Genomic DNA, 27,887 nt, shown 5'->3' on the forward strand with positions numbered 1-27,887 from the left:
CCGGAGGGGGCCCATGGAGCACACCACAGGAGCTGTGGGGCCTTTATTATGCCACTGAGGACCTGTAGGGGTGGGCACTAGGCTCTGGCCAGCAGAAAAGCAGATGGTGGAAGAAGCAGCAGGTTACTTCTGGCAGTGAAAAGGTAGATGCCCTTAAGAAGCTGTTTGTGGTATGTCTGCAGGTCCCTGGTGCATCTTCTGTGCTTCTGTTCCAGTGGTCGGCCCTGCCTCTTCCTGTGGCAATGGAGTGCTTACTCCTTCAATCTCCTCTGAATTCTCAGTCTGCCCATAATGCCTATTAAGCCAGTTCTTGGCCATCGACCATAATGTGCTGCTGCAAACATTCCAGAATCTGGGCCCTGCTCTGAAAAAGAAGCCTAGATGTACCAGTGGCTCCTTCAGCCAGCAACATAAGGTCCAAACCCACATTCCCTTGTCAGCCATGCACCCAACCATGGATCCTGAAGGAAATAAGACTTACATGTGCTCTTCTTAGTGCAGCCAGTCGCCCTCAAATCCTCATTCATTCATTCATTCACACATACATGAATCTATTATCATCAATCCCTTTATTTCCACACTCCCAATCATTGACGCATTTACTTAGTGCTTTAATTGGTTCCCTTCCAGCCTATAGATTTGGCCATATGCTTTAATTTCACTCAATGGCACCAACACCTGGATGATCAGTAAACAAAACCTAACCCTAAAAACACCGAAATTTCCAAGTTATGGTTAGGAAAATAACACATGCTCCAGTCTTTCAATGCTCATGACCTAACATATCTCATCACAGATTTTTTTTTTCCTTCTGTTTATTGCCATTTTGTAAAGCTTTTACAGTGAAAAGCATAGTATCATGTAGCAACATACTGTCTGAGAGGTAATAAAGACTTATCTTCTGTTCTACAGAGATTTCGCTACCCTAGTTTGTTATACCATCAATTCCATATGTTTGCTGTTTCCGGGAGATGTCCCCTTGCTTTTATGAAGGGGGTCATCAAACAGTGCATTATGCTAGCCAATTGATCTAACAGGGGTGGGGGGAAAACGAAGAAACAGAGAAAGTAACAAACAAATCATATAGACACAAGTGAGTAACCCATTTGGGTTCGCACATGTAATTAATGGTACAGGTGGATAAAAAATACCAGCTATTAGGCAGTCGGGTGGAGGAGGTGTACTAGGAGCCCATCTCCATGTGGCTCTCTTAGAGTGATATAACATGACTCTAGCATTCGAGATCCCATCTCCAATCCTGCTCAAGGGGCGTGGAGATCCACACTCCCCTGCGCACAGCACCAGTGCGGGGACGCGTGGCAAACACCACCAGAGTTCCTCCCAATTCGGTGCTCGTTCACCTCTTCCACCAGGTCCACCCATGTATCCTCGGCTCCTCCCTCGGACGCACTATCACTGGCCTCTGGTTCACCCTTCAGATTACACTCTGGGTGTTCCCAAGTCACCAACACCTCAGTCCATTGGTCTGCTATGGGATGTCCTCTCACCCCTCTAGTCTCCTCTCTGACCAATGCCCTCTCCTCTGCTCTCGCCCACTGCGTTTCATCAGTTCTCCAGACAATAATCCTGTGTTCCATCACAGATTTCGAAGTCACGGGGATGCACCTTTTAGCCAACACGAGGGCCAGGTCTATAAATCTTGTACTACTTACACTTATGAGGTGGGAAACATTTCTCACTTCTTGGGGGGCTGAGAAGAACTCACAAGGGGAGTGCACCCTCCCGTGTGTTAACACTGTTGCACTAAAAGTACTCCCCTAGTTGTTAATCCGGCGATCCCTGATAACTTCAATGACTAAACCTGAGTTGACACTGGTGGAATATCCCTACGTGAAGCTCAGAATAGTTCATCACCGGTAGGTGAGGAAGGAGGCAACCCCTTTTGTTTTATATTCCCTCACACACCCTAGTGGTGTCATGCTTCATTATCCGGACACCCTGATGCCTAGAAGTCAGGGTGGGCTCGACCATATCTCAGGGAGCTCTTAAAAGATTTTTGGGCCAGAGGGGGATAAAGATTAAAAATCCTCTGTCCGATCCCAGTTTCCCTTTATTCTTGGATCTGGCAGGGATACTAAAAAGAAAAAGAAATAGGGTTGTGTGGGATATTATGGCCCTAAGACCCTACTGCCAACATGTTTCAGTCCACAGGTGCCCCATAAAGGGTGCTGGACTTTCTTCAGGGCAAAGGCTGTGACCCCCTGGAAGTATAGAGGTATGGGATTTTCCCAACACTCAATTTAAAAGGAGCAGAAAGCTGCTCCTTATCTATGCACGTATATTTGCCGTCACTCCATCTGTAGAACGAAAAAAAAACAACATAATAACCACCATAGTATCATGTACTCATAGTATATAGGATTGTGTATCATGCATTTGTCCCAGAATCCCAGTGAATAGAAGTTCCAAAGGTGACACAATCATGAACATTACTCATCTGATGAGTGGGTGTATCCGTTCAATAACGTGTCTCTGCTGAACACTCATTTCTGTGTTATACGCGTGTGGTGGCGGCAATTTGTCGCATCCTGTCATCTTGCATTACACTAGTGTGTGTAACATTAGGTGAAACTCTCGTGTCAACCGCTCACATACACTCCTGCCATTCAAAAATCACCATATCAGACACTCATCCCTTCCACTCTGATAGTGTTTCTTACCCCAATTTGGGAGAGGTTCCACTCAGCGCTGGACCTCAATTGGAGGGGTAGCCCTGTAGTCAAACTCTAGAGTTGATATAGTGCATAGGTTCCAGAAGGCATGTGGTTAAATATACACCAAGTAAAGCATAAGGCGCCACAGTCAAAGAGGGAGGGTAACGGGAGGGACAAGGTAAATGAGGGAAGAAAGAGGGAAAAGGGGAACAAAAGAAAACAAGTCAGTTAAAATCGCGCCGTCCCGCTCCTTGGCGATAACGGGCCGATTCGTACCTGTATCGAGCCTCTGTGATCAGGGTTACTCACGCCATCAAGGGTCCTGCCCCGCTGTCTGTCCTATTTGCAAAGGGTCCCAGCCACTTGGAGAACCGTTGAACCGGACAGCGCTGTTTTTAAAGGAAACCCATTTCCCTGTGAATGCGTGGAGCCGCCCTCTGCTGGGTCAGCGTGATTACGTCATAGCGCCTGGCAGTGGCAGGCTGGGGAAAACGTAGTGGAGTTGGGTTGAGTTACGGGTCGCTCCCTAGCGCGGGTAGTGATGGGAAATGTAGTTACCTTTGGAACGCGAGCATGCGCAAACTCCTTGGGAAACATTTATAAAAAACCTTTTGTGAAAAAAAGAAACTTTCCAATTCCCCGGTGCACATCAACTAGATGTAGACACAGCCATAGGTATTGGAAGAGTTATTATATTCCCGTGCTCACTGGGATTCTAATATTACATGATGTGTTGTGTAGGGGTGAGATTGTGAAGACGAGGGGGCACCCTGTTAGCCCAATTAACAACTTTTAAGTATTAGTTGTCTCTTCCTTTTGACCATGCACATAGTCCTCCATAACACCAGCGCAAGTAATGGGGAGGGAGCTCATAATAAATAACCAGATTTGTCTAGTATTTTCTAATCCAGGCACCTGGTACACCCTACCCCCAGGATCATTTTGAGCGGATAAAGATGTATCGGTTACAGATGTAAAGTTGTTGGGCATCTGGTTTTGTAAAAAGGGTTGGGGGATATAATGTAACATAACGCGTGTGTGGTTTCATGCCAGATTATCTGTTCCTGTTAAGTTGATTCCACGGGATGGAATCATTCAATCCTGTAACAAGGGTTTTCAACCTGTACACCCACCGTCGTTCGCGTTCCAATAATGTTTTTTTGATGTCACCCTCTCCCTTCACTTTCTCAATCACTGTCCACCATAGGTCCATGTCTGTATGTTTCTTTTCCACATAGTGGGCTGTTAGTTTTGTTGCTGTGATTGCACGCCTTATGGTGCTTCAGTGTTCGCTGATGCGGACCTTTACTTTTCTTCCTGTCATCACCACGTACTGTCAAGAATTCCTGTCATACAAGGGAAACACGCCCTTATGTAAACAGGAGAGCTGTTACATAACTCAAGGGAAACACGTCCTTATGTAAACAGGAGAGCTGTTACATAACTCAAGGGAAACACGCCCTTATGTAAACAGGAGAGCTGTTACATAACTCAAGGGAAACACGCCCTTATGTAAACAGGAGAGCTGTTACATAACTCAAGGAAAACACGCCCTATAAAGGGAGGAACCGGGAGGTACAAGGCTGTCGGATATTGTGTTTACAACGACGTACCTGCTTCGTGAAGAGCAGTGTTCCGGAGTGGTGCTCCAGTAAGGCAAGAACGGAGGTAGGTCGAGTCGTTACTCCCTGGGCCGTGTCTTGCCCCATCGTCACCTGTGAAGGACCCGGAAGCTCTACCGGTCAACCATTGAGCTTCGCTTTTTGACTCGGCTGAGTCCAAGCGCAGTGGCGCTTTTGCTGGTTGGAGTCGTAACTCCCAGCCCGACCAGAGACACAGGGACTGCCAGCTGTAACGCACACCAGGAGGTGTTTGCCGCGTTACAGACTCGGAAGTCCACAGGATCGATCGAGCGGCTGCTCTCGGTTCAGTCTTCTTGCTTGTGATTGGGGTATCGGTGACGCATCACCAGGAGGTGACTCCGCGTCCCGGTGCAGTCTGAGGAAGAGGTTGAGCGGCTGCTCCCTTCAGGTAGAGACCCCGGCTGGGTGTTTCCCTGACTCCTCGATTCTCCCCAACACTCTTCGTGCCCCTCACAGCCTACCGATTGGCATTGTCGGCCATTTCATTTCTGCCCTCTGTTGGCATACGCCGGGATCGGCGTATATGCAGAGGACGGTTAGGACCATCCGTGCTGTGGGCTGGTAACGTACTTAGCCTGGAGGATTCCAGTGACTATAACTTTTGTTTGTTCTTTGTATTTTATTTGCCTTCATTAAAAGAACTAACCCTTCACAAGTGGTTGCGTCCTCATTGTCGTGTCTGTTAAACGATCCTGAGACGGTCAGGGCGTTACACGTACATGAGGTTACACCGACACCTGATCAAGTAAATTACTCTTTCGCTGTTACAATTCGTGTGTGTTTGTTGTTCCCATGCGTGGTGCATACCTAGATCTATTTCCTTAGTATGTTCGGTCAAAGGACATACCATACACGATCCACAGGGGTAGTGGCCTGTGACCGGCTGATGGTTACAGAGTGTTGGCTGTTCACTTATTTTGGTTTTTCGGAAGTCCGTATGTATCAATGAGTCCCTTATGCTTCTATTTCTTCTGAATTAAAACATAGGTTTCTTAAACTTGAGTTAGTTAGAGGTCAGGATGGCCCATTTTTTATTTATAATCTTCTTGATATCGTTTGAAGATGCGTTGTACGTTGTTACACAGATGAGTGTCTCTTTTTCTTCTTTGGGATTGGACTCCAGTAGCGCCTCTCTTGGGGTGTTACGAAATCGCTTTTTTGCTCGTTCAATGATCCTTCTGGGGTATGCTCTCTCCTCTAATTTTTTTGACAGAATATCTGCTTCTATTCTGTAGTCATTGATGTCTGCGCACTTTCTGTGAATCCGCAAAAACTGCCCCACAGGAAGGTTCCCTCTGAGGGCACGTGGGTGAGCGCTCCCAAAGTGCAGTAGGCTGTTTTTATCAGTCGGTTTTGTATAGAATGAGCTAGAAAGAGTACCCTCTCTGGTGCAGATATTTATATCTAGGAAGGAGACCTGTTCTTTGTTGTAGGTCATGGTGAACTTCAAATGTGGATTAAGTTGGTTTATCCAATCAAAGAAGTTGTTCAAAGTGGCAGTGTCACCTTCCCATATGACCAGGATGTCATCTATGTAGCGCCACCACTTTCTGATGTTATTAGAGTATGGGTAAGGGGGCCACACATGTTCTTCTACTTGGCCCACGTACAAGCATGCTATACTGGGCGCGAACGTGCTGCCCATTGAAGTACCATGGACCTGTAAGAACAGCTGGTCCTCGAACTTGAATTTTTTTTCCATGAGAGCAAGGCGCATCAATGTAATAACCCAGCTCCCCGGGGCGTCCCAATTCCAAACTTCCTGTTCTAGAAGATTCTCTATGACCCGAATGCTCTCTTCTTGCGGGATACTTGTATAAAGTGCTTCAACGTCTATGCACACCAAGATGTTAATGGTGGGGTCATACGCGACATCTGCTAGTAGGTTAAGCAGGTGTTTGGTGTCCTGTACATATGACTTAATACGGGTCACCAAGGGTCGGTGTATTTTGAAAGAAGTTCCAGGAGGGAACCAATCCCAGACACGATAGGTCTCCCAGGCGGGGGTATTTTGCCCTTATGGATTTTCGGTATCATGTAGAATACCGGTATTCGAGGGTCATCTGGATTCAAAAACTCGTGTTCTTTTTTAGTTATCTATTCTTGGGCCAGTGCTTTTGTGGTTAGTGTACTGATACTTTTCTTAAGCCGTGTTGTTGGGTCTCTCATGATTGGTTTGTAATACTTGGTATCTGCCAATAGATTCACACATGCTGTTCTGTATGCAGTGGAGCTCTATATTACCGTTGCTCCCCCTTGTTCCGCTGAATTTATGATGATATCAGTTCTCAAGCTCAAATTCTTCAGGGCCCCCCTTTCTCTTTTGTTAAGGTTATCGTAAGTGCCGGTCTTCATGGGTAAGTCCTCAATCTCCTTGGATACACTTTCCTCAAAGGTGATCAGCTCAGGGGGCATTGATGATGAGGGTGGGCAAAAGGACGATTTTAGACGTATAGTGTGGTTTTGATCTACCATCTGCGGTTCCTTGTTCATGAAGAATGTTTTTATTTGTATCTTTCGGAAGAATTTGCTCAATTCGCAGCGTATCTGGAATTTATCCAGGTATGCGGTTGGCACGAACCCAAGACCCTTGTTGAGGACAATGGTTTCTTCAGTGCTCAAAGTGCAATCCGTCAGGTTCACTACTAGTTCTGTGTCGTGCTCGTGCCTGCTGTTGGCCCCTTTGTTATACTGCGGGTGCTTACCGGTGTGTTGTCGTCTTCCCATTGCACTTGTTTGTTGAAGTTGTTTTTTCTGCCTCGTCTGCGCCTTCTTCTGCCCTATCCTAAAAAACAGTTCTGGTTGTAATTGGGTTGGAAGGATGGGCCTGTTTGGTAATGCGGTGGTCCGTGAAAAGGTGGTGGACCCTGAAATGGAACTGGACCAAACGGACCAGGCCATGGGGACATCTGGGGTGGTTGGTAGCCTTGATTGTAGTTTCCCCGTCTTGGTCTCCTAGACCTACCTCTCCAACTCTTGTTTGAACCGTCACTTGAGCAACCTTCATTTTCTGACTCTGAATTGCTTGAATCACCCTGGTAAGATGAGCCCGACTCTGTGTTCTCCTGGCATTTATAGTCATCTTTTATGTACGGGTATACTTTTTTGTGGGAAAAGTTTTTCAGGTCTTTTTGCAACTTGTTAACCTTGCTTTGCATCAGAAAATCCTTCTGTTCGCTTATCTCTTTGTTCACTTCCTCTAGTATTTCCTTATAGAGTGTGATCTTTATTTCGGTCATCAGTGCGTCTTCGCTGCTTTTTATCTTAACCAAAATAGCTTCTGAGAGGCGTTTTGCCGTGTTAATGATAGGGATCAGCCATTCGCGTGTACATCGCCACGCGATCAGCGACCATTCCTTTTTGAACTATTGGTCGTCCAAAAATATTCTTAGGGTGTTGGTAACCAGAAGGCCCCTTGGTGCAGCATTGCCCCGTAGGTATTCAGTTCAAATTGCCCCGTGAAGTAAGATCTTCATTTGGGCTCGTTTGAGTTCCTTAAGTTCATCCCAATTTTGTGCTTGATTCAAGCTTTGATTGATATTAGTGTCTGGTAACAGTGAAGGGCCAGCCAAAATGGCTGATGCAATCTCATCTGAGTACCCTAGGCCTAGGGACTCTGATGCAGTAAGTGATCCTAGTGTATTCATGTTTATTGAGTAGGCAGTGTATATACAGTTGTAGAGTGAGCAAGACTAGAGGGAGATATAGGCGATAAAATTAGGAAGACCTCAGAGAGGCGGTCAGACACACACAAGTTCACCAGTATATGGGTATATATATGTGTTCAGTTTATGAACCCCTTTGATTATGGGAAGCCCCACAGCTGTGCGCTGCTCTAAACTACTTACACTTATGAGGTGGGAACAATTTTTTACTTCTTGGGGGGCTGAGAAGAACTCGGGAGGGGAGCGCACCCTGCCGTTTGTTAACACTGTTGCACAAAAAGAACCTCTTTCAAAATACACGACTGGTTCCTCCGTCCCTTGGTGACCCGTAATAAGTCATATGTACAGGACAACAAACACCTGCTTAACCTACTAGCAGACGTCGCGTATGACCCCACCATTAACATCTTGGTGTGCCTAGACGTTGAAGCACTTTATATGAGTATCCCGCAAGAAAGTAGCCCACCAGGTACCTCCAGTAAGCGCCACAGAGTTGCGTTGTAGAGAGGTGTAAAAAGGGGCGTGGCCTCGGACCACCTCTCTGCAATGCAGCTCTGTGGCGCTTACTGGAGGTACCTGGTGGGCTTTTTGGCCCCCAGTGACCCTCAGGATTCAAGGGGAATTAATCCTCCAACTTAAAACCCGCCAGGGGGCGCGTTTGCACAGTGGTGAAGGGAGGTGGTGGGCCTGATGTGACGTGTGTACTTATCCAATCACTCCGTCAAAACCCAAGCACTTATAAATTCACCATGCACTCTCCTTGCAGCACTCTAATCATCCAGTCACTACCCATACACTCACGCAATGACCCATGCACTAACTCAAGCACTGCTACAATACCCTGAGCACTACCCATGCAGGCCCGCTATCGCCTTGTCACTACCCATGCACTCCTACAATCACCCAGCGAGCACCATGTATTTATCCAATCACTCTGCCAAAACCCAAGCACTTACAAATTCACCATGCTCTCTCCTTGCAGTACTCTAATCATCCAATCAGTACCCATGTACTCATGCAATGACCCAGGCACTAACACATGCACTGCTACAATCCCCTGTGCACTACCCATGCAGACCTCTACCCACCTACACAGTACTGATTCACTTCTGCAATTATCCAGGTAGTACCCATGCAGTCCAGCCATCACCCTGTCACTACCCATGTATTCCTCCAATCACCCAGCCAGCACCATTACTTATCCAATCACTCTGCCAAAATCCAAGCACTTATAAAATCACCATGCACTCTCCTTGTAGCACTCTAATCATCCAGTCACTTCTCATGTACTCATGCAATGACCCAGGCATTAATTCATGGCAAATACAGAGAGGTCATGCTAATCACAGGGGTACCCCAACGCATAGTGTTCCCTAGTGTATGTAGGTGTTTTCACTGTATTCTAAGTGTTTTTTAGCATACTGCTGGCTCAAGGCCTGGTTAATCAGAGTCAGTTATCACCAGTACTCGTCAGCAAAACGTTGGGGGCACAGGAGGACTTTCTGCTCCTCTGTTGGTTCTTTCTGCACATCTCTTGCTTCTTCCTGCATTTTTCTTCATTTTTCTGGACTTCTGTTGCCTCTTTCTGCATTTGTCTTGCTTCTTTCTGCACTTTTCTTCCTCTTTCTTCACATGTCCTACCTTTGTAGGCATAGTTAGAAATTACCATTTAAAAAAACTTTGAAATTCACTGAAAAAACCATAAGTTTCAGGGATGTTATAGTTAGAAATTAGTATTTAAAAAAATCTTAGAAATTCACTGAAAAAAACCACAGGTTTCAGGGACGTTATAGTTAGTTGAACATTTCACTCGTACAAAACCAGAGAAATTTGTCCGTTATAGTTAGTTCAGCTAACTATAACTCGCGCCCCCACAATGCACTGCTGATGTTGTCACATAATACATCATTCATGACATGGTCAGTGACATCACTGATGACATCTCAAATGACATCATTGATTACATCACTGATGACATCATCCACGTGATAATCTGATGCACCTCCTCATACCCTAATATAGCCTTTGATACACCCACTCTAAAATACAGACTACCATTTTCGAAACCATAGAAACACCAATATCAGTTAGTACATACCCACTCACTAATTCCTAGGTCTACACACACACACATCCAGTCATTCACTCATACAGTCACTCATACATGCAGTCAACCATCAATACGGCACTATCATATGCACTCACATACCTATTCAGACACTCACACACCACCACTCATCCATTGAGTTACTCACAAACCTAGTCAGGCATGCAAAGAATCAATCACACTCCCGTTCACTCAGCTATACAGTTATACACTCACCACCTCACTTATTCAAACATATACTAACACACACTTATACTCTTATACAATAACTAATACAAGCACACACTGATCCACACACAGTCACTGGATGATGTCATCAGTGATGTCATCAGTGATGTAATTTGAGATGTCATCAGTGATGTCACTGACCATGTGATGAATGATGTAACATGTGACGTCATCAGCAGTGCATTGCGCGGGCGCGTGTTATAGTTAGCTGAACTAACTATAACGGCCTAATTTCTCTGGTTTTCTACGAGTGAAATGTCCAACTAACTATAAAATCCCTGAAACCTGTGTTTTTTCAGTGAATATATATATATTCAGGTGGAAAGCGCCGGGACACTCTTTTCGAGTAGCCGTGCGCTATAAAAGAACGCTGTAACATAACATAACATAACATATATATATATATATATATATATATATATATATATATATATATATATATATATATATATATATATATATATATATATTACAGTTAAAAGTTAGTTATAGTTCAGGAAGTACAACATCTGAAAGCCAACAAAATTCACCAGTTGTGGTAGCACACACCACAGATCACACCTCTACCATATTTTGCTGTTAGTAGACAGCATTCTTTTTTTTTTTTTTCAGCTGTATTTTGCAAAGAGCAGTACTAAACATGGTGGGACTGAGAGTTATGTTATGTGTTGTGCTATACTGAATACCATAACTAACTACAACATTTAATAGTTTTTCAGTTTTTGTGTTTGTTGAACTACAGCTCTTAAATTTATATATAGTCACTGAATAAACCAAAGGTTAAAATGACGTTAAAATTAGGCGAAAATGTGAGTTAAAACGTAACATTTTAAGCAAAAAACACTGAAATTAACCAGATTTTGTTTACCAGCTAACTAGAACTTATGCCCTACTATTGCCCAGTGTTGTCATCAATGATGTCATTTGCGATGTTATTAGTCATGTAGCAAAACAAAAAATTCTCTTCCAACGGAATGTCTGACTCCCCATATAATAAAAATATATATATATACCTGTCCTTGCATGCAATATTTGTATCCTCTTCAAATGTCTGTGTTGACGATCACAAAGAATTGCACTGAGTGATTCTGATCCCCATCAGGAAGTGAATCAGTTTTAAGGTTATCAGTATGGTACATAAGACCACGTATGGACACGGTCCAAGTTACCTTGCCAAAAAACCTAATTGGTATTTACCCAACAGGACGCTCAGGTCAGGAACCAAATTTCTTCTAACTTCCCTCAGGATTCGTACTGCCAGGAATGGCGGTAGATCTTTTTCTCATTTGGCTCCAGCCTTTTGGAATGAACACCCATTACAGTGCCACATGATCACGGACCATAAGCAGTTCCGAAGGAGACTAAAAACATGGCTCTTCTGACCACCATTCCCCTTTTTGTCAGTCAGCCTCTTGCCTTTACTGGAGTTTGCTAGTGCTCTGAGACCCCCGGGTGGTATGTGTGATTAATAAATCTCTTTGACGTTTGGTGCAAGAGCAAGGCAAATTAAAAATTAGATTTATGAAGCCATGCAAGGCCACCTTGCTTGGCCCTTAGTGGCTTCATACATTTGGGGTAATGCAATGCAGCACACATCGCTGTGTTGCATTACTCTGCACCAAGAAGGTGCTTCCATGGGCATCGCATGGGTGTTCCCAGATTTACCAGAAATGGTAAACCTGGAAATACACCAAAAGCATATGCCTCCCCAAGTGAGGCGTTACAAGGAAAAATATGTTAATTTCTCCTAATTTTTTCCTCTTACTACTTCTGCTGCGGTCTGCAGCACAAATAAAAAGAAGAAAAAGCCTCAGAGGATTATTTTTATGCAGGAAGGTGCCCCTTCATACATAGAAACAATCCTCCTTACAACGCGGGCACCCTTGCACCATGATGCATGCATTGGCTCTAGGCTGCCAAAAAGGTGTCAGCGCAGGAGGAAAAGGATTGGCCATATTGACTTAAATACGGTTCATTCCTGCCCTTTCCCTATTTGCAGGGCAGCAAGGTGAATTGTTCTGCATTGTGTCACTTGGCCATAAATATGGCACATAGTCACAAAAGGTGTTAGTTGAAGAACATCGCTAAAACTTCCTGAAGCACTTAGAAGATAGTTTTGTTAATATGTTTACAATAGTGCATCCACAATACATGCTGCCACACATCTCCAGAGATGGTAAAAAGCATATCTTCTACATCTGTCAGTACGACTAGCCTTATGCACTGCATGATGGGATTTAAAGACGGCCATGCCAGCAAGTTCATGTACATTTTTATGTTTTGTTTGACATCACAAAATTGATGAGAACCCAAAAATTATTATTAAAAAGGTATTCAAAAATACCAGCTTGTACAGTACCTTTTGCAGCAGTAGAAAGAAAGCCAGGCTAGGCCACCTACAAGTGCCATCAGTGCAAACACTGATACTGTCACGTACAGTATGCTCCATTCTGTGAGAAAACAAAGTTTCAGGTCAGACATATACTCTCAAATATGTAAAAAAGCAATAAATCACCACCAAGCTTTTAATCTACACTGTACTGAGTTATGGGAGTGAGGATGAGCATAAATCAATTGACAGATTTCTACAACCTCTGTGTGCTGTGTGTCAGAACTCTAGCCAACTACTGTGTCTTTAACATTTGAGGTGCAAGGACTTCAACTGTTGTTTGAAAGGTAAGCTTCTTCAGTTAATTTCACTGCAAAAGAAAACAAATTATTTTACACCCCTAATGAAAATAATAGTAATGCACCGAAATAAGCCAATCGGTATCGTTTGTTTACCACTTTATAAACAAACCTAAAATAAAAAGCAATGATGGTGCAAGAAAGGATTAATAATGAATCAAAGAAAAGCCACACTTTGCTTCACAGTAACTCACCACAATTGCTTTCCCCATTATAGAGGTAACGGTGAATCAAGCTCTCCATCCAAAATGGGTAACAAATACAGCGCTTTGTAATCGGGTCACAGCGTCCGTGGCCTGAACACTTCAGAAGGCAAACTAAGGAGAAATCAAACAAGAAATTATATTAAAGGTTGGAAAATTAGACTCTGAAAACATAAGTCACTTACTTTTTTCATTTGAATACATTTTATAGAATCTTTAGAATGTACAAAAGTGTAACAACACTCATCAAAACATATATCTAATGAATACATATAATAGAGCATCTATTATAATAAACTCGTACAGACTCACATACCCACATAAGATAAATATTTAAAACAGCAGCTGATAAATATGTACAAAAAGACACATTATTTGTGTCAGCGAATCAAAATAGTTGAGTTTAAAATATTGCAATATACCAAATATATGAAGAGAAAATAGTTAGATATAAAAGATCAACAGACACAGAAAATAGTATGAAAGAATAGAATAGAAGATGCAAAGAAAACAGGGAGAAAGTAAAGAAAGGTATAATATCTGAATCACCATAATAATTTAAATTAGGAAAAGACAATTATAAGAAATACAGTATTAAAAAGAGTAGGCCTTTGTAAAAACAAATACATTTGTTAAAATAATTGAGGTGTTTCATAGACAAAATTCTAATTAGCAGAATTATTAGGCGTGTTCATTAACATATAAGTTAGTGGGGGCCAGAATAGTTCTCTTTTAACTTTGGTATGAATATAATTATAAATAAACATATCTACTCCATGATTTGCATATACCCCATTCTACCATGATAAATTGGATGGCTTAGATGAGGCTTTTTCAAGAGGATGTTATTTCCCGGAAAGCAACGGATATAGGCCAATCTATTATTGATTACAATCAGTAGAATTGATAGAGATAACAAACTGCTCACAAAAGAGAGATGCAAATCTATTTGAAGAATGTCACTAATTTCCTTCACACAACTGGCCAAAACATTTTAACATTTGCACAGTGATATATACATATTTAAAAAATTGCCTTCCTAACATTTACAAGACCAACATAAATTATAATTACTATTTAAAATTTTATTTAATTTAACCTGAGTAGATGAAAGCCTATTATTAATAAATAATAAGCTTTAAGTTATGTTTGCAGCTTTAGATTTTCAAATATGTTATTCCATATTTTATGCAAATTAACAGTTGAACCGCATACCTATACATCTGATTCACAAATACATTCCATTCCTGATTTAGGCAGTTCCAATGTGATCCTTCCTCAACTAATACAGATTTAGCAATAGAATCTTTCTAAACAACATGTAAGATATTTTCTGAGGACATATTCTTTTAGTTCATTCCCTATCCTATATATGAAAAGCTGATTGTAAGATATGCTTCAGAGGATTATATACCTTTTTTGGTAAAAAAAAATTTATAGGCATTTATCATATTTACATTCAGACAGCTACAATCATAACATTCCGTCATATTTTCCATTAGATTACAGAGAGGTATCCAGCAGATGCATCTCACCAATCCTGCCTGTTCAAGTCATTGCACCAAATCCACTAGTCTGTAACTGTCACTACAGTGTCATAGGACACTTTATCATATCCCTCTGAGTGTGAAACATCTGTATGGTTCTGCTCTCTATGGTATGTATGTTGAGGTTTACGCACTTGTGCTTGTTTGATGGTGTAATTTATTCTAAATAGGAGCCCCTATGTGGGTTTCTCACTAATGGTGCCTTTATATTTGAAAGAAAAATTAACACCTGTGTAAAGATCTATTATTTATCTTACTCATATTACAAGCTATCACTGCAGAAGATTATATTAATATTGAAAAGAAGTACGTAAAGTAAAGGACATTTAAAGAGACTGTAAAAGAATTACAAAGCCATTGTTATAAAATAGGGAAATGCAGTAACTACTCTTGCCAAGCCATTCTTTCCAGTAAATTTCCCTTCTATTAACTTGTATCTGTTTGTTATACCAAGTAAAAGATAAAAGGGAAACCTCTTTCTCTAAAAGTTTTGAAGATAAACATTCATGTAACATTTGATGAGTATTTTGTTTAAATTGGGAACATTTTAAGTCTTTGCCATTTAGTCATGAATTATATATTTTTTACGTTAAATGATGAAAATAAAGATTTCTCAAAGTTAACCCAATGAGCACACACATTTACTACAGCTGAATGAAGTAAAGTAAAAGCCTGTCTAATGAAATATGTGGGTGCATATTTACAATCCCCTATCACCAGCGGAGTGTCACTTTATTTTACGCTACGGTGGCGTAGTGCCATTTTCCATATTTACAAGGTGGCGCTAAGGCACTTTGGGCCAGATGTAGAACCCTTACAATTTGCGAGTTGCAAATTGCGTCGTTTTACGACTCGCAATTTGCGACTCACAAATGTAATGTACAACAGTGTCTCAGACACTGTTTACTGTTCCTAATGGGGTCGCAAATTGCATGTCTCATTAATATTCATGAGGCAAATGCGATTTGCGACCCCATTGAAAATGGCTAGTACTCCCAGGGATAGTGGTCTGCCGGGGTCAGCAGACCACCATGTCTGTGAATGCTTTTTAAATACAGCAGGTTTTCTTTTTAAATCCAGCCCATTTTCCTTAAAGGAAAACAGGATGCATTTAAAAAAAGAAAAATGAAGCGTTTCTGTTTTATTTTTTAAGAGAAGGCAGTAGTCCGTGGGACCACTGTCTGTTCCAAAAAAATATTTTTGTATTCATTCACAAAGGGGAAGGGGTCCATTGGGGACCCCTTTCCGGTTGCGAGTGGCTTATCACCTACTTGAAGTAGGTGGTAAACTGCATGTGTTTTGCAACCACAATTTCGTTCGCAAAACAATCATACATTGAAGTGCGAATTGCTATTAGGAAGGGACGCCCCTGGCACGCCCCTTCCTATTAGCGAGTCGCAAACCCTATTTTGCGAGTCGGTAATAGGTTACAGACTCGCAAAATAGGGTTTGTACATGGGGCAGACCAATTTTGCCGTCGCAAACAGGCCGAAGATTTGTTTGCAACCACAAAAAACGTTGTACATCTGGTCCTTAGCAAGACTTAACGCCTTTCCGCCACAGTCCTCTGCGGCAAAGGAGCGTGCAATGGGTGTTGCTGTGGGCATTCCACCACAACACACAATGCTTTATGTTGCTGCCCCAGATTCTGTAGTGGAGACGGAGCTCCAGGTACACACACTGCTATGTTAGCATAAGCGTCTTAGAATTAAAACGCCATCTTGCCACTTTTGCTGCTTTTGCACACGACACTGCAGGTAGCTGTTATAAAGAAAACTGCTTGCTTGCTTTTTCTTCACATGAGAACGGTCTGTTGTTCACATCCCTAGACGTGCACCGCGACCTTGGTCTGAACACTGCGTGCAGAAGCCGTCAGGGACAAATAACAATGTATGCTTTTGAATTCATGTTGATCGGCCCACGCTCTAGCCATAACACACACACAGCTGCAAATATCTGAAACTCGAATGCCTTTAATATTGCAGTTTGCATGCATGAGTTAGACACTTTTGGAGAAGGCCTTTTCCAGACACAGAGCAAAGCTGATCCTGTGATGTGATTCACCTAAGCTGATATTTACGGTATGGGGTTCCCCATTCAAACCTAGAGACCTATTAGTTTAATAATACAAGCTTACTAGTGAAGGGAGGGTTGTTGTAATCCACTATCATTTGTTATATGATTTCTCCCTTCATTTTCTATGGTATTGTAACAATACTGATGGTTTTATTCTTAATCATTTGTCTGCTTATGTTAGCCAAAGTACTGCATCTTAGGGCACGTAGTTAAAAATAAACATTTTAAACTTTACTGTGTCTCTGATTACTCTTGTTGTGGACTGATATGAGAATAATAACGAACGGGTATTTCTAATTCCCACCATTCCTGAGAGTACTCTAAGTCGCTTGTTCTGGGTTGTCTAATCATTGGTAGCCTCGAGAGGATACGGAGAACGAATGAGACACTGATGCTAGTCGCATAGGGGTTCTGGGTACTGAGGTGAGTTTTTGGTACACCGCAATTCACTTAGGTCCTGGTTTCCTGCGCATAGTTCTGTGCATGAGCAGAATCCTTGCAACATGGCGCACCTAACGTTTGGACTTATGATTTGAGACGCCTTAGTAGTGCTTATATTGGTCCACAACACCCTCACTTTTGTTTCCGGATAGCAGGAGTGACGGTTTTAAACCTACGTACTAGTTTCTCTATAGGTTCAATCAAGCTTGTGAATTAAAAAGGTTTTTTTATTGTTTGAACCCTTTTTTTGCTACTGTTATAATAGATTGTTTTTCTTCTGTGTCCTTATGGCTGAAGTCACTATTGCGGCGCATAGCCGCGCGCCTCTCCGGCGTCATTTGACGCAGTTCGGGGTGCCTGACGATGGGATGTCTGTTATCTTTGTAGTGAGTGCGGATGCATCATATCCCTATGAGTTATTTTACTTTTGGGTTACCTTGCCGGCGGTGAATGCGGACGATAGTACGTTTCACTCTTATGCTCCTACGCAGGTCCCGGCGAATTATACGCCATATAGGACGCAGGAGATTCCTGTTTCAGCTTGGCAGCATCGTATTTGGTTTAATGGCGCCCTCCCCCGCACGGTTTCACCGGTTCGTTTGGCCCTTAGTCCATTCCAGGGGTCACATGGCCGGTACTGGCCGGATTTACACCTCATCCTCGTTATTTACATGCCACGGTGGATGAGTTACGTCAATCACATACAGCCCTGATTACAGTACATTGGGCTTTGGTGCAATACGTTTCACGCAATGTGCAGGTCGGGGCACCTGTTGTTGTGGGGCAACCAACTGGCCCGGCCGGGATTGTTATCAGTCCCGTCATGGTTAATTCGGTTATGAGCAAGCGCCCCCAGAATAAGGACGATATACCTTATTGGCTTGCTGAGAAATTTGACCAGCTGGAAGCAGTATTTCTGCACTCTACTCCTGTGGAGGAACACAGGATACTCACCATTAGTTTGCAGAAAGACTTAGTCCCAGAAGTGGCCGATTGTGAGAACTGGGGTAAGGGTTTTGCAGCGGTCTACTCTAAGTGCTTCGGCACCCCGTCTATGGCCGTACTGCCCTCAGTGATCAAACGTGTTCAAGATCAACACGGTCCAGAGGCGGCGGTCGAGTTGGGAATGAGGCTTGTCGGTGTGTTCGACGTGGTTGCCACTCTTATCATTGGTAATCTCAAGGGAGATGCAGTTCACTTTCAAGTGGCGAATGGTCTAGCCCTCGTAGACAACGTCGAAAAAACCCCTAGAGTTGCCTAAAATTATTGTGGAAGCATATAGAACTATAGGCCGCAGTAGTTTAGGGATTAAACCTTCTGTTCAGACCGCAGATGTGCAACAGCAAACTAAGATGGGTTCGTCTTTCAAAGACGATCGTCCAGCTTTACCTAAACAAAGTTGGAGATCTAAAAAACAAGGTAAGCAGCAACAGAAACAGGGGTCTCGTCCAGCGTCACCTGTACAGCCGACTGGTGAGCGCACATATGACTTGCACCATAGCACTAGGATTAGGTCTCCTGATAGATTTCAGGTTACTGAACAACGTTCTCCTCGTTCTTCACAGGAACGTAGCAAGGGTAAGCGTGCCCAACAAGGACGTGAGCAACCCTGTCAGCCTGACGGTAAAGGGAAGCAGGATGAGTTTGCACGTCAACGTCCTCCGTTTCAGAAGAAGAAAGTTGCTGCGCTAACAACGAGGTATGCCACAGATAGTAAGAATGCAGCTCCGGAACCTGACATGGGCACTAACGCTGCTGGACAGCGCAGCAGAGGTTACAGTAGTGCGGCAAGCACTGCGTCCATATCTGGAGGCGACAGCAACGGACACATTCATTACTGTAGAAACTGCTGATACTAGAGTGGCTCCTCCTGACAGACTATATGCCATAGTCCTTTTAATAGAAGGTGACATACAATGTACTATAAAAGGGATTTTTGGGGAAAATCTGACCTCTACATATGATATTCTGTTAGCAGAGGCGGACTGGCCCCCAGCTTTTGTTTTGGCCGCTCCTAGAGGGGAGGAGGTAATCCTCCCGTCCTTCGCGCACACTGTACCGAAGGATCATGCTCAGAACTTTGCAAAAGAGTGGGCTCAGGTGCTTGCTCCGGCGTTGTACCGTACTCAGGTTGGGTGGGATAAATTGTGACCAAGCCACGAGATTCCTTTACGAACTATGCCCCAGCCACAACCCCAATATCCCATGCGCCGTGAAGCTAGATCTCACGTTGCAGAAATACTTGAACAATTAGAATATCAAGGTGTTACTGAGACATGTGTGTCACTCATGAATAATCCTTTATTCACTGTAACTAAGCCTGATGGGTCGTACCGCCTAGTTTTAGATTACCGGCATTTGAACTCTCATTGTAGGACCTGTGCTGTACAGAATACCCACAGTTCTGCCCTCGTTGATAGTCTCGTGAGAAAAAGGTTTAAGACCACACTTGACATATCCAATGGCTTTTTCAGTCATAATCTGTCCTCTATTAGTAGTCAATGGACAGCCTTTACTTCTGGCGGCAAACAAAAGCAGTTTAAAAGATTAGCCATGGACTATAAAAACAGTCCTGGCGTCTTTGCCGCATGCGTAGTCTCTCTGTTAGAGAGAATTGACCCTGGTGCATACTCGTATGTTGATGATATCTATCTCACAGACGATGAATTATGGCCGCATCTGTGTTGCGTTGACCGCATCATTGTTATGTTTGCAGACTTTGATTACAAATTCAACTTTCAAAGTCACATATTGCAGAGTATACAGTGTTGTTTTTGGGCTATGAACTCAACAATGAAGGTCGAGGATTAGCCCCTCATTTCCTGGAAAAGTGTGCATGTTTGCGTGCTCCGACAACACTGAAGAAATTACAATCTTTGCTGGGTTTTCTGAATTGCGGGCGTACTTACATTCCCAATTATGCCCAGCGTATCAAGCCGCTGTATGCCTTGGTACAACCTAATTTTTCCAAATCGAGCTGGCTGCCAGAGCATTCAGCTATCTTGCAATCTTTGCAGGCTGATCTTCTTGCTTCAAAGTACTTACTTACACGTGATAACCACACTAACCTGGTAATAAGAATTGTGCCTGGCGCAGTGGGTTTCACATACTTAACGTTCAATGAGGGCGACATAGTCCCCATTGCTTACAAATCACACTTGTACACTTCGACTGAAATGAGCTTTTACACTGTCGAGAAAGTTTTGACTGCGGTGCAGATGGCAATTCTGTAAGAGAGAGCACTGTCGCAAGTGAAACGCATGTTGGTTGTGACACCTTATCCTGCCCTAGAGGCAATGACAAAAGCCAGTGTACCTAATTCTAAAGCTTTGCATCGACGTTGGATACAATGGGCCACTTCCTTGACATCGCCGGATGTAACCTACATTTTTGATGCCTCTTTGCAGACTCAGGAGTATTTGCAGTATGAATTCGTTCATCCAGCTCCTCTGTCTTTACGTCCGCTTGAGGATTGCCATTGTGCCATTTACACTGACGGTTCAGCGCAACCGGCGACGAGATTAAAGCATGCATATTCAGCGGCCTGCGCAATTGTGGCTGGTACTTTTGTGAATGGTGAATTCAAGTCTGATGTCGTGCATACGCAGTCATTGGGTGATTGTACCACCCAGTTGGCAGAACTACATGCTCTGGTGCTTGCACTGGAGTTTGCTGATCCATGAGTTACAACTCTTATAGTGAGTGACTCGTTTTACTGTGTTCAGTCTTTTAACGACAATCTATTCTTTAGGTCTCAAAATGAATATCGTGATTCCAAGGGTAGCACAATCAAGCATAAAATGCTTTGGGTTCGAGTAACTGAACTTAAACAGAATCTGCCACTCGTGAGTGTAATTCATACTCTTGGGCACCAGTGAGTTTGTGTCCACGCTGTCGGAAACAGCTTAGCTGACGAAGCGGCAAAAACAGCAGTGGCAACATATCTAGTAGCAGCAGTTACAAGATCAAAAAGTAAGATTGATGATGACATCTTGGCAGCTATTGCATCAACCGAGAAGGGAAGTAATTACCCGAGAGGTTTCCCTTCTTAATACTCTTATCATTTAAGTACTGATAAAGATCCTTATGTGAGAATTAACGACGTTGGTGACAGATTGATTCCCAACGCGGACTGCAAACTTTCCTTGATAACAGCGGCTCACGAAGGCATGGCTTCTGCGCATGCCGGCGTTTCAGCGACTGTTACTCTCTTACAACAACGTTACTGGTGGCGTCTGCCAGCAGATTAAACCTTCAACTGCTGCGCGCCCACCACAAACACAGTTGTATATTTCTAATAAACCACTTGGGTGTGTTTATTTAGATCACTGCGGTCCTTTCTCCTCTGATACTGCGTATAAGTACATCTTAGTTGCAGTGGATTCGTGCACACGTTTTCTTTGGGTATGGCCACAACGGAGTGCTGATGCTCGAACTGTCATCAGGGATTTGCGTGTCTTTGTGGGAATTTTTCGCATGTGATACCCTTCATTCTGACCAAGGTCCTGCGTTCGCCTATAAGGCGTACAAAGAAGCCATGAGATCATTGGGGGGCCAAGCCAAATTTTCATCTCCATACCGGCCTGAGGGCAATAGTGTTGTGGAACGAATGAACCGTGACTTAAAGCAATCCCTGACAGCTAGGGTTTTAGGCACTGGCATGTTTGTTCCGGACCTTGATGGTCTAGACATGGCGGCATCGGCCGCACCCTTTGACGTAGATGATCACTGTGCTGTATTACAGAATCTACAAGAAACCAGAGACAGTCTTGCAAAGGAACACTTGCCCTCCATGACTGATGCTGCGCTTCAGATTGCGGTAGTCGGCTGGCTACCTCGAGTTGGTGACCTGGTCCGTGAGAAGGCGGAGAACAAGAAGGAGTTTGGCCCCTCTTATCATGCTCCAGTACCAGTGCTTGGCGTGCAGGCTACAAGAACAGTCATTTTACCTCCACTTCCTGGTCGCAAGGATAACAGGTACATCTCCATTGACAATGTCAAACTACAGCGAGTGGCCGATTCTTCTTAGTATGACTCCAGTGGTCTCTGTCCAGCGATGCTGAGAAATTCTGTTTTGGCTCTGGCGTCTACCACCAGGCCTGACATTGCCATCGAGATGCATACAGTTATTGATCCTTTGTTGCTACCACCGGCTAGTGGTCCACCTGAAGATACTGAGTATACTTATCCCACAGATGTGTCGTTGCCTGGTTTACAATCAACTACAGTTGACCAGTCACGTTTTTCATTTGACACTAATTCTAGGACTTCCAATCCCCCATCGAAAGTTTCTATTTTTGCTGCTTGGTTTAAAATACATTTTTTAATTCCCCCCTGGACTTACATTTGACTGTTGCTCATAAGTATGTTTTTGTTTATGTCCATTGGGTTTGTGGTGGTATTTTTTCATCTTGTAAATGGACACTATCTCACTGAAAGATCCGTAATTAGATTCATTGATGGAACATTGGCCCCCCACTCCTCATCGCACATCATGAAGAGGGACCCGACTTTTATGAATATTACTGCCTGGCCTGTGTTGGATGGGATTGTGTGGGATGCTGTTAAATTTCAAATTCATGGTCCCACAGAGGTGATTAATGTCCCCAATGTACTTCGTGTTTCTATGGGAGATGTTGTGAAACAAAACATCCGCTCTGATGACTGGGACGTCCAGGCCATAGAGGCACTCTTTTCTGATTTGAAATATTATGCTGCTTTTGATGATGAAGATTTGTATTTAGACACAGCTAATTATGGGGAGTTATTTTGCTACCAACACTATGGCAATCATTTCCTACATAAAGCAAATACATTTTGAAATGTTGTTAATTATATACAATGGGAGCATTGCCCTGCACCCATTGAAGGCAGCTCCAAAACTCTAGTGAACAAATTTACATATTTTACTGATTTCAGTGTTTCTGAACCTGAAGCCTTTTATTATAAAGTGGCGGCGGAGTCAGCTTCCAAAGTTAGACTGACCCACACTAAATTATTTTATTCCAAGTCCTTTATGGATGAATTGGCTATTGGGGGCTATGAGCTGTGGAAAGATACCATTGATCTTAAATCTGTTTGGGGTCAAAAAACATGGCAGGTACAAGGAACAGAGGCTCTACATCGTGCTTGCCTTATCCCAAACCACGTGTTATTTTTTAATTCGACCATTTTTCAAACCACCTGCTTTGGATTGGCTACTTCTAAAAAGATTAATTCCCCCTCTATTCCTGATCTGAGTGCTTATCCACAATGGATTAATCACACAGATCTGTCCCTTGATGCGTTGCAGTCATATATTACTAATACGTCCTTCAACATTTCTGAATTAGATCCTGAAGGATGGTTGATATGGCAGAAGAGCTCAGATTCCTGTCAACATCTTTTTCTGGGTCTATACCCTGGATATACACAGGTTAGAGTGGACCCCCGCTTTGAAACTTCCCATTCGATTACTACATATTCTGTGGGGAAGTCATGTCAGAACTGGCAGCAACATTCCACCTTGGCATCTGTTAAACTTCATTTATCAAAATTACATGACAAAATAGATTTGAATGATTTTGTTAAGGGTCCTGTGGGTGGCAGGTCCAAAAGATGGGTGTGTGCTATTTATAACAAAGCTTTGGAAATTATCTCAAATTGAAGCTGCTTCCAGAGCTATTGATCAAGCAAATTTGGAAAAAGTGCTAGCTGTCATCGATAATAGCATTAACACCCTTTCTTCCAGAATTTACACATTAGATAATATTGTTTCATCTGATGTGGATATTGTACAGGATGATATGTCTGTTTTATACCATGGTCAAAATCAATTGCGTTCTATAATGCAGTTTGCATGGACTTTACAAACATTGACAGCTGGGAAAGTTCCCTGGGACTACATGAATACATCATCTTTATTCCTGCCGTTTAATCTGACTGTAAAACAACAGTTCATGTCCATGAAGAATGCAACATACTCATTACTGCATATTGAAAAGTTGGAACCTTTCCCTTTCTCTGTGGCCGAATTGAACTCTGCTGTGTGGCTTATCCACGGGTTAATCACCTTACCATTTCCTTTGTTTAAGTTCAGTTCATGTACGCAACATTATGTCCTAGGCAGATATGAACCATTGGGTACTGTCAGTCAGTCAAAATTACTTTATTCGGCTCATATCAGGAACCATAAAAGTGCAAGACATCACAATAAATACAATATATATTACAATTAAAATAAGCATGAGCACATGATTTTAAAACACTACATTAAAATAAGACAAGGTCGAGTTTGCTCATGATTCACAATTAATTTTAAACAAGACTAAGACCACTTAATTTTTTTCCTTAATCTCATCGCAATGGTCAAAAAATTTGCAATGTTAAAAATCTCCCAGGTAGTACTTAGCAGCTGGAGATACAAAAGAGCAGGTTTGACTTGTCTGAATCCCTTATTCTTGATGAGAGGGATGATGAATTTTCTGCGGAGAGGGGACAAATGTTTACAAAAAAAGATAAGGTGAACAGTATCCTTAAGAGAGAATCTGTCACATGAACAGATCTCTAAGTCCCTGTCCTTCATCCATCCTGCGGAATCAGTGAACAAAAGATGGTATTTGTTCAGTCTAAACCTTGTCAATAAAAAGCGATGGTTCATGTTATTCACTATGGTCAAGTAAGGTTCTATGCTGCATGTAGTTATTAATAGCTGATGGGCCTTTACTGTAGGTTTTATTAACTCCTTTTCTTCTCTGGCTAAAGTGGTTCTGAGCTTATATATATCTTTTACCCATTTAAGGTCTCCCTTTGATAAATTATTGGGATTATCGAATATGTCTGGGCGACCTATTTCGTCACTTAGGTTCTTAACATAACGCAGCCATGGAATAGCCTTTCCGAACTCAAGCGATAAACAGTCTGTTATAATTTCGCGATTTAGTTCAAGTTCCGGATTTAGCCAGATTGATAACCATTTTAATAGGGGGGCTAAAGCTATCCGATCAGTTAAGTAACCAACCCCACATTCTTGATGTACAATATAACCAGAGGTTGCCTGGGGAAGCGATAGAATGGTTTTTAAGAACTTGTCCTCTACCACCTGAAGTTCCTTCACATTTTTAAAACCCCACAGGTCCGCACCATACATGGCTATGGAGATACATTTGGCTGCATAAATGTTCAGTATGGCTTGCATGGGTTTCACCCCCAGTTTGCGGGCAAAGTCCAGAACGCCTATAATGGATCTAGCAAAGGCATTACGTTTTGCAACTAATTGAGGGGCCCAGGATGACTTGTCATCAAAAATAACCCCCAAATATGGGAAGCTTGTGATTCTAGATAAAACATGGCCCTCACATAGCATGGTCTTAATTTTCTTGGGTTTACAACCTACAGTCATGACGTGCGATTTAGTGAAGTTCACGCTTAAATCAAGTCTTTTCATGAAGTCAGCAAATGTATCTAGAAGACTTTGAAGCCCTACTGCTGTGCGCGCTAACAATGCAGCATCGTCTGCATATAATAATGCAGGGATTTGATACTTCCCAGCCTTAGGGATATCCTTACAAGACTCTGTTAAGGCAGTGGCAAGGTCGTTAATATAGAGTGTAAAAAGGAGGGGAGCTAAAATACAGCCCTGCCTGACACCATTGGAGATTCCAATCTTGCCAGTGCAGTTACCCAATCGGTCGTATCTGACAGTGGCAGAGAGATCTCTATGAAGATCTGCTAAAAAATAGACAAGATTTTCGTCTACTCCCTGCTTGAGGAGGAGTTCCCACAGTTTCGACCGATTCACTCGGTCAAAGGCCGAGGATAAGTCCATAAAGGCCAGGTGTAGCGTCCCTTTCTTAGCTATAGTATATTTGCCTATTAAAAGGTAAAGGTTCAAGCTTTGGTCTATGGTGCCACGGCCCTTACGGAACCCATATTGTAGGCACGAAAGGGTGTTGGTATCCTCCAACCAATCTGTTAATTTACCCAAAACCACTCGCCCCAGGACTTTAACTGCGGAATCAATGAGTGAGATGGGGCGATAGCAACTAGGGTCCCCTCTATTACCCTTTTTAAAAATGGGTATGATCACGGACTCGGACCAAGTGTCCGGAATGCCTGCGACACAGACCCTGTTAAAAATGTTCATTAAAACTGTGGACCAGGTCTCGATGTCTGATTTAAAAAGGTCCGAGGGGACGCCATCGGGACCCGGAGCCTTATTGCTCGTCATCTTACCGATGGCCTCAACCACCTCGCCCTTGGTTACGAATAAAGTATATTGTTTTGTAGTGGGAAGAGGGGGATTTGATCCACCATTCATACCCACTTCGTAGACTGACTTGAAGTGAGAGTGCCACTGGTGAACCCCAATACCGCAATCTAATTGAGTATTACAGGGGTCGCGAAAGAAAGGTTTATTAACGACAGACCAGAATTTTGCACTGTTGCGGAGGACGTCAACGGAAGAAAGTTCCTCCCAAGCGTCCTCCCGGATCTCCTTTTTCCTGGTAGCCAAGGTTTTAGTATAATCTTTCCTGAGTTGAGCTATGTTAGACCGATTCAAAGGTTTACTGCTCAAGGCCGCCCTCAATTTTCTGTTGGCCAGGGAACAGTTTTTGTCAAACCAACCTAACTCTGCCTTGTCCATTGTTTTCGCTGGACACCGAAGATCAGATGAGATCTGGGAGCAGATTGCGGAATACGCCCCTAGTACTTCCATGTTCCCTGCTTCCAAGTCAAGGCACGTGGTCAACTCAGGGCCAACCTTCTTTTTCAAATTTGCAAAGAAATCATCGGGGATAACTTTGTCCCATCTGATTCTGCGATCCTGATCAGTTGGGCGAATATGAGATTTGTCCGTTCTGTCGGCGACTATAACAGGTTGTAAAAAAAGATCAGACAAGATAAGGACCACAGGATTATGGTCACTGAAATGTGTCCAGACTGCCGAATATTCCTTAGACCTGTTCCTCAATCCTGAACTGATAAAGATATAGTCGATCACAGAGTATTTCCCATTCCCTTTAAATGTTGGGATGTTCTCATCCACCATGGCAGGGAGTAACAAGCCATGGTCAGCAAGAATTGTTTCCAAAAGAGCACCCTGAGAGGAGTGCTCAAAATGGGCCTCCCGTGATTCAGTTGGGCCTAAGGGATCCGCCAAATAACATTTCTCTGGGCATCTGTGAATGTTAAAGTCGCCCATAATAATAATAGGACAAGTTGTCTCAGTTTTCTCTCTAAAATTAACCAAAAAACAATGTAATGCGGTAAGATGATCAACCGTGGTGTCTCTATGAAAAGAATTGTAAAAATTAACAATTAAAAAATTACTACCCCCATTGAGGGAGATCTGAACTGCCAAACAGTTACATGAACCTGTATCTAGTTGAGTCAGCGAGCCAGAAATGCTAGCTGAGATCAGGGTGACCAAACCTCCCTTGGCCCTCCCCATATGAGACGGTACAGCAGATGCAAAAAAGCTTTTATATCCATCTAAACTCAAAGTGTTGTCCGTATCCCAAGTCTCTTGGAGGCAGATTACTTCGCCTGAGCAGATAAGATCTCTCCAGGCCGGGTCATCTGTCTTGTTTCTCAGCCCTGCTATGTTCCAGGAGACCAATTTAGTTAGAGGGC

General features: G+C 43.0%; 1 protein-coding gene across 1 annotated transcript in view; it reads right to left on the reverse strand.

Moving 5' to 3' along the window:
* Positions 1-27,887, reverse strand: part of KIAA0319 (KIAA0319 ortholog) — a 415,358-nt gene that overhangs the window by 16,265 nt on the left and 371,206 nt on the right. Inside the window, exons 18-19 of the mRNA XM_085607057.1 lie at positions 13,201-13,323; positions 12,678-12,768 (exon numbers count right to left, since the gene is read on the reverse strand). Coding sequence (XP_085463183.1) covers positions 12,678-12,768; positions 13,201-13,323 — 214 coding nt within the window. The remainder of the gene's footprint in view (positions 1-12,677; positions 12,769-13,200; positions 13,324-27,887) is intronic.

Source organism: Triturus cristatus, chromosome 5_2 (assembly GCF_964204655.1).
Source record: "Triturus cristatus chromosome 5_2, aTriCri1.1, whole genome shotgun sequence".
Taxonomy (NCBI): Eukaryota; Metazoa; Chordata; class Amphibia; order Caudata; family Salamandridae; genus Triturus; species Triturus cristatus.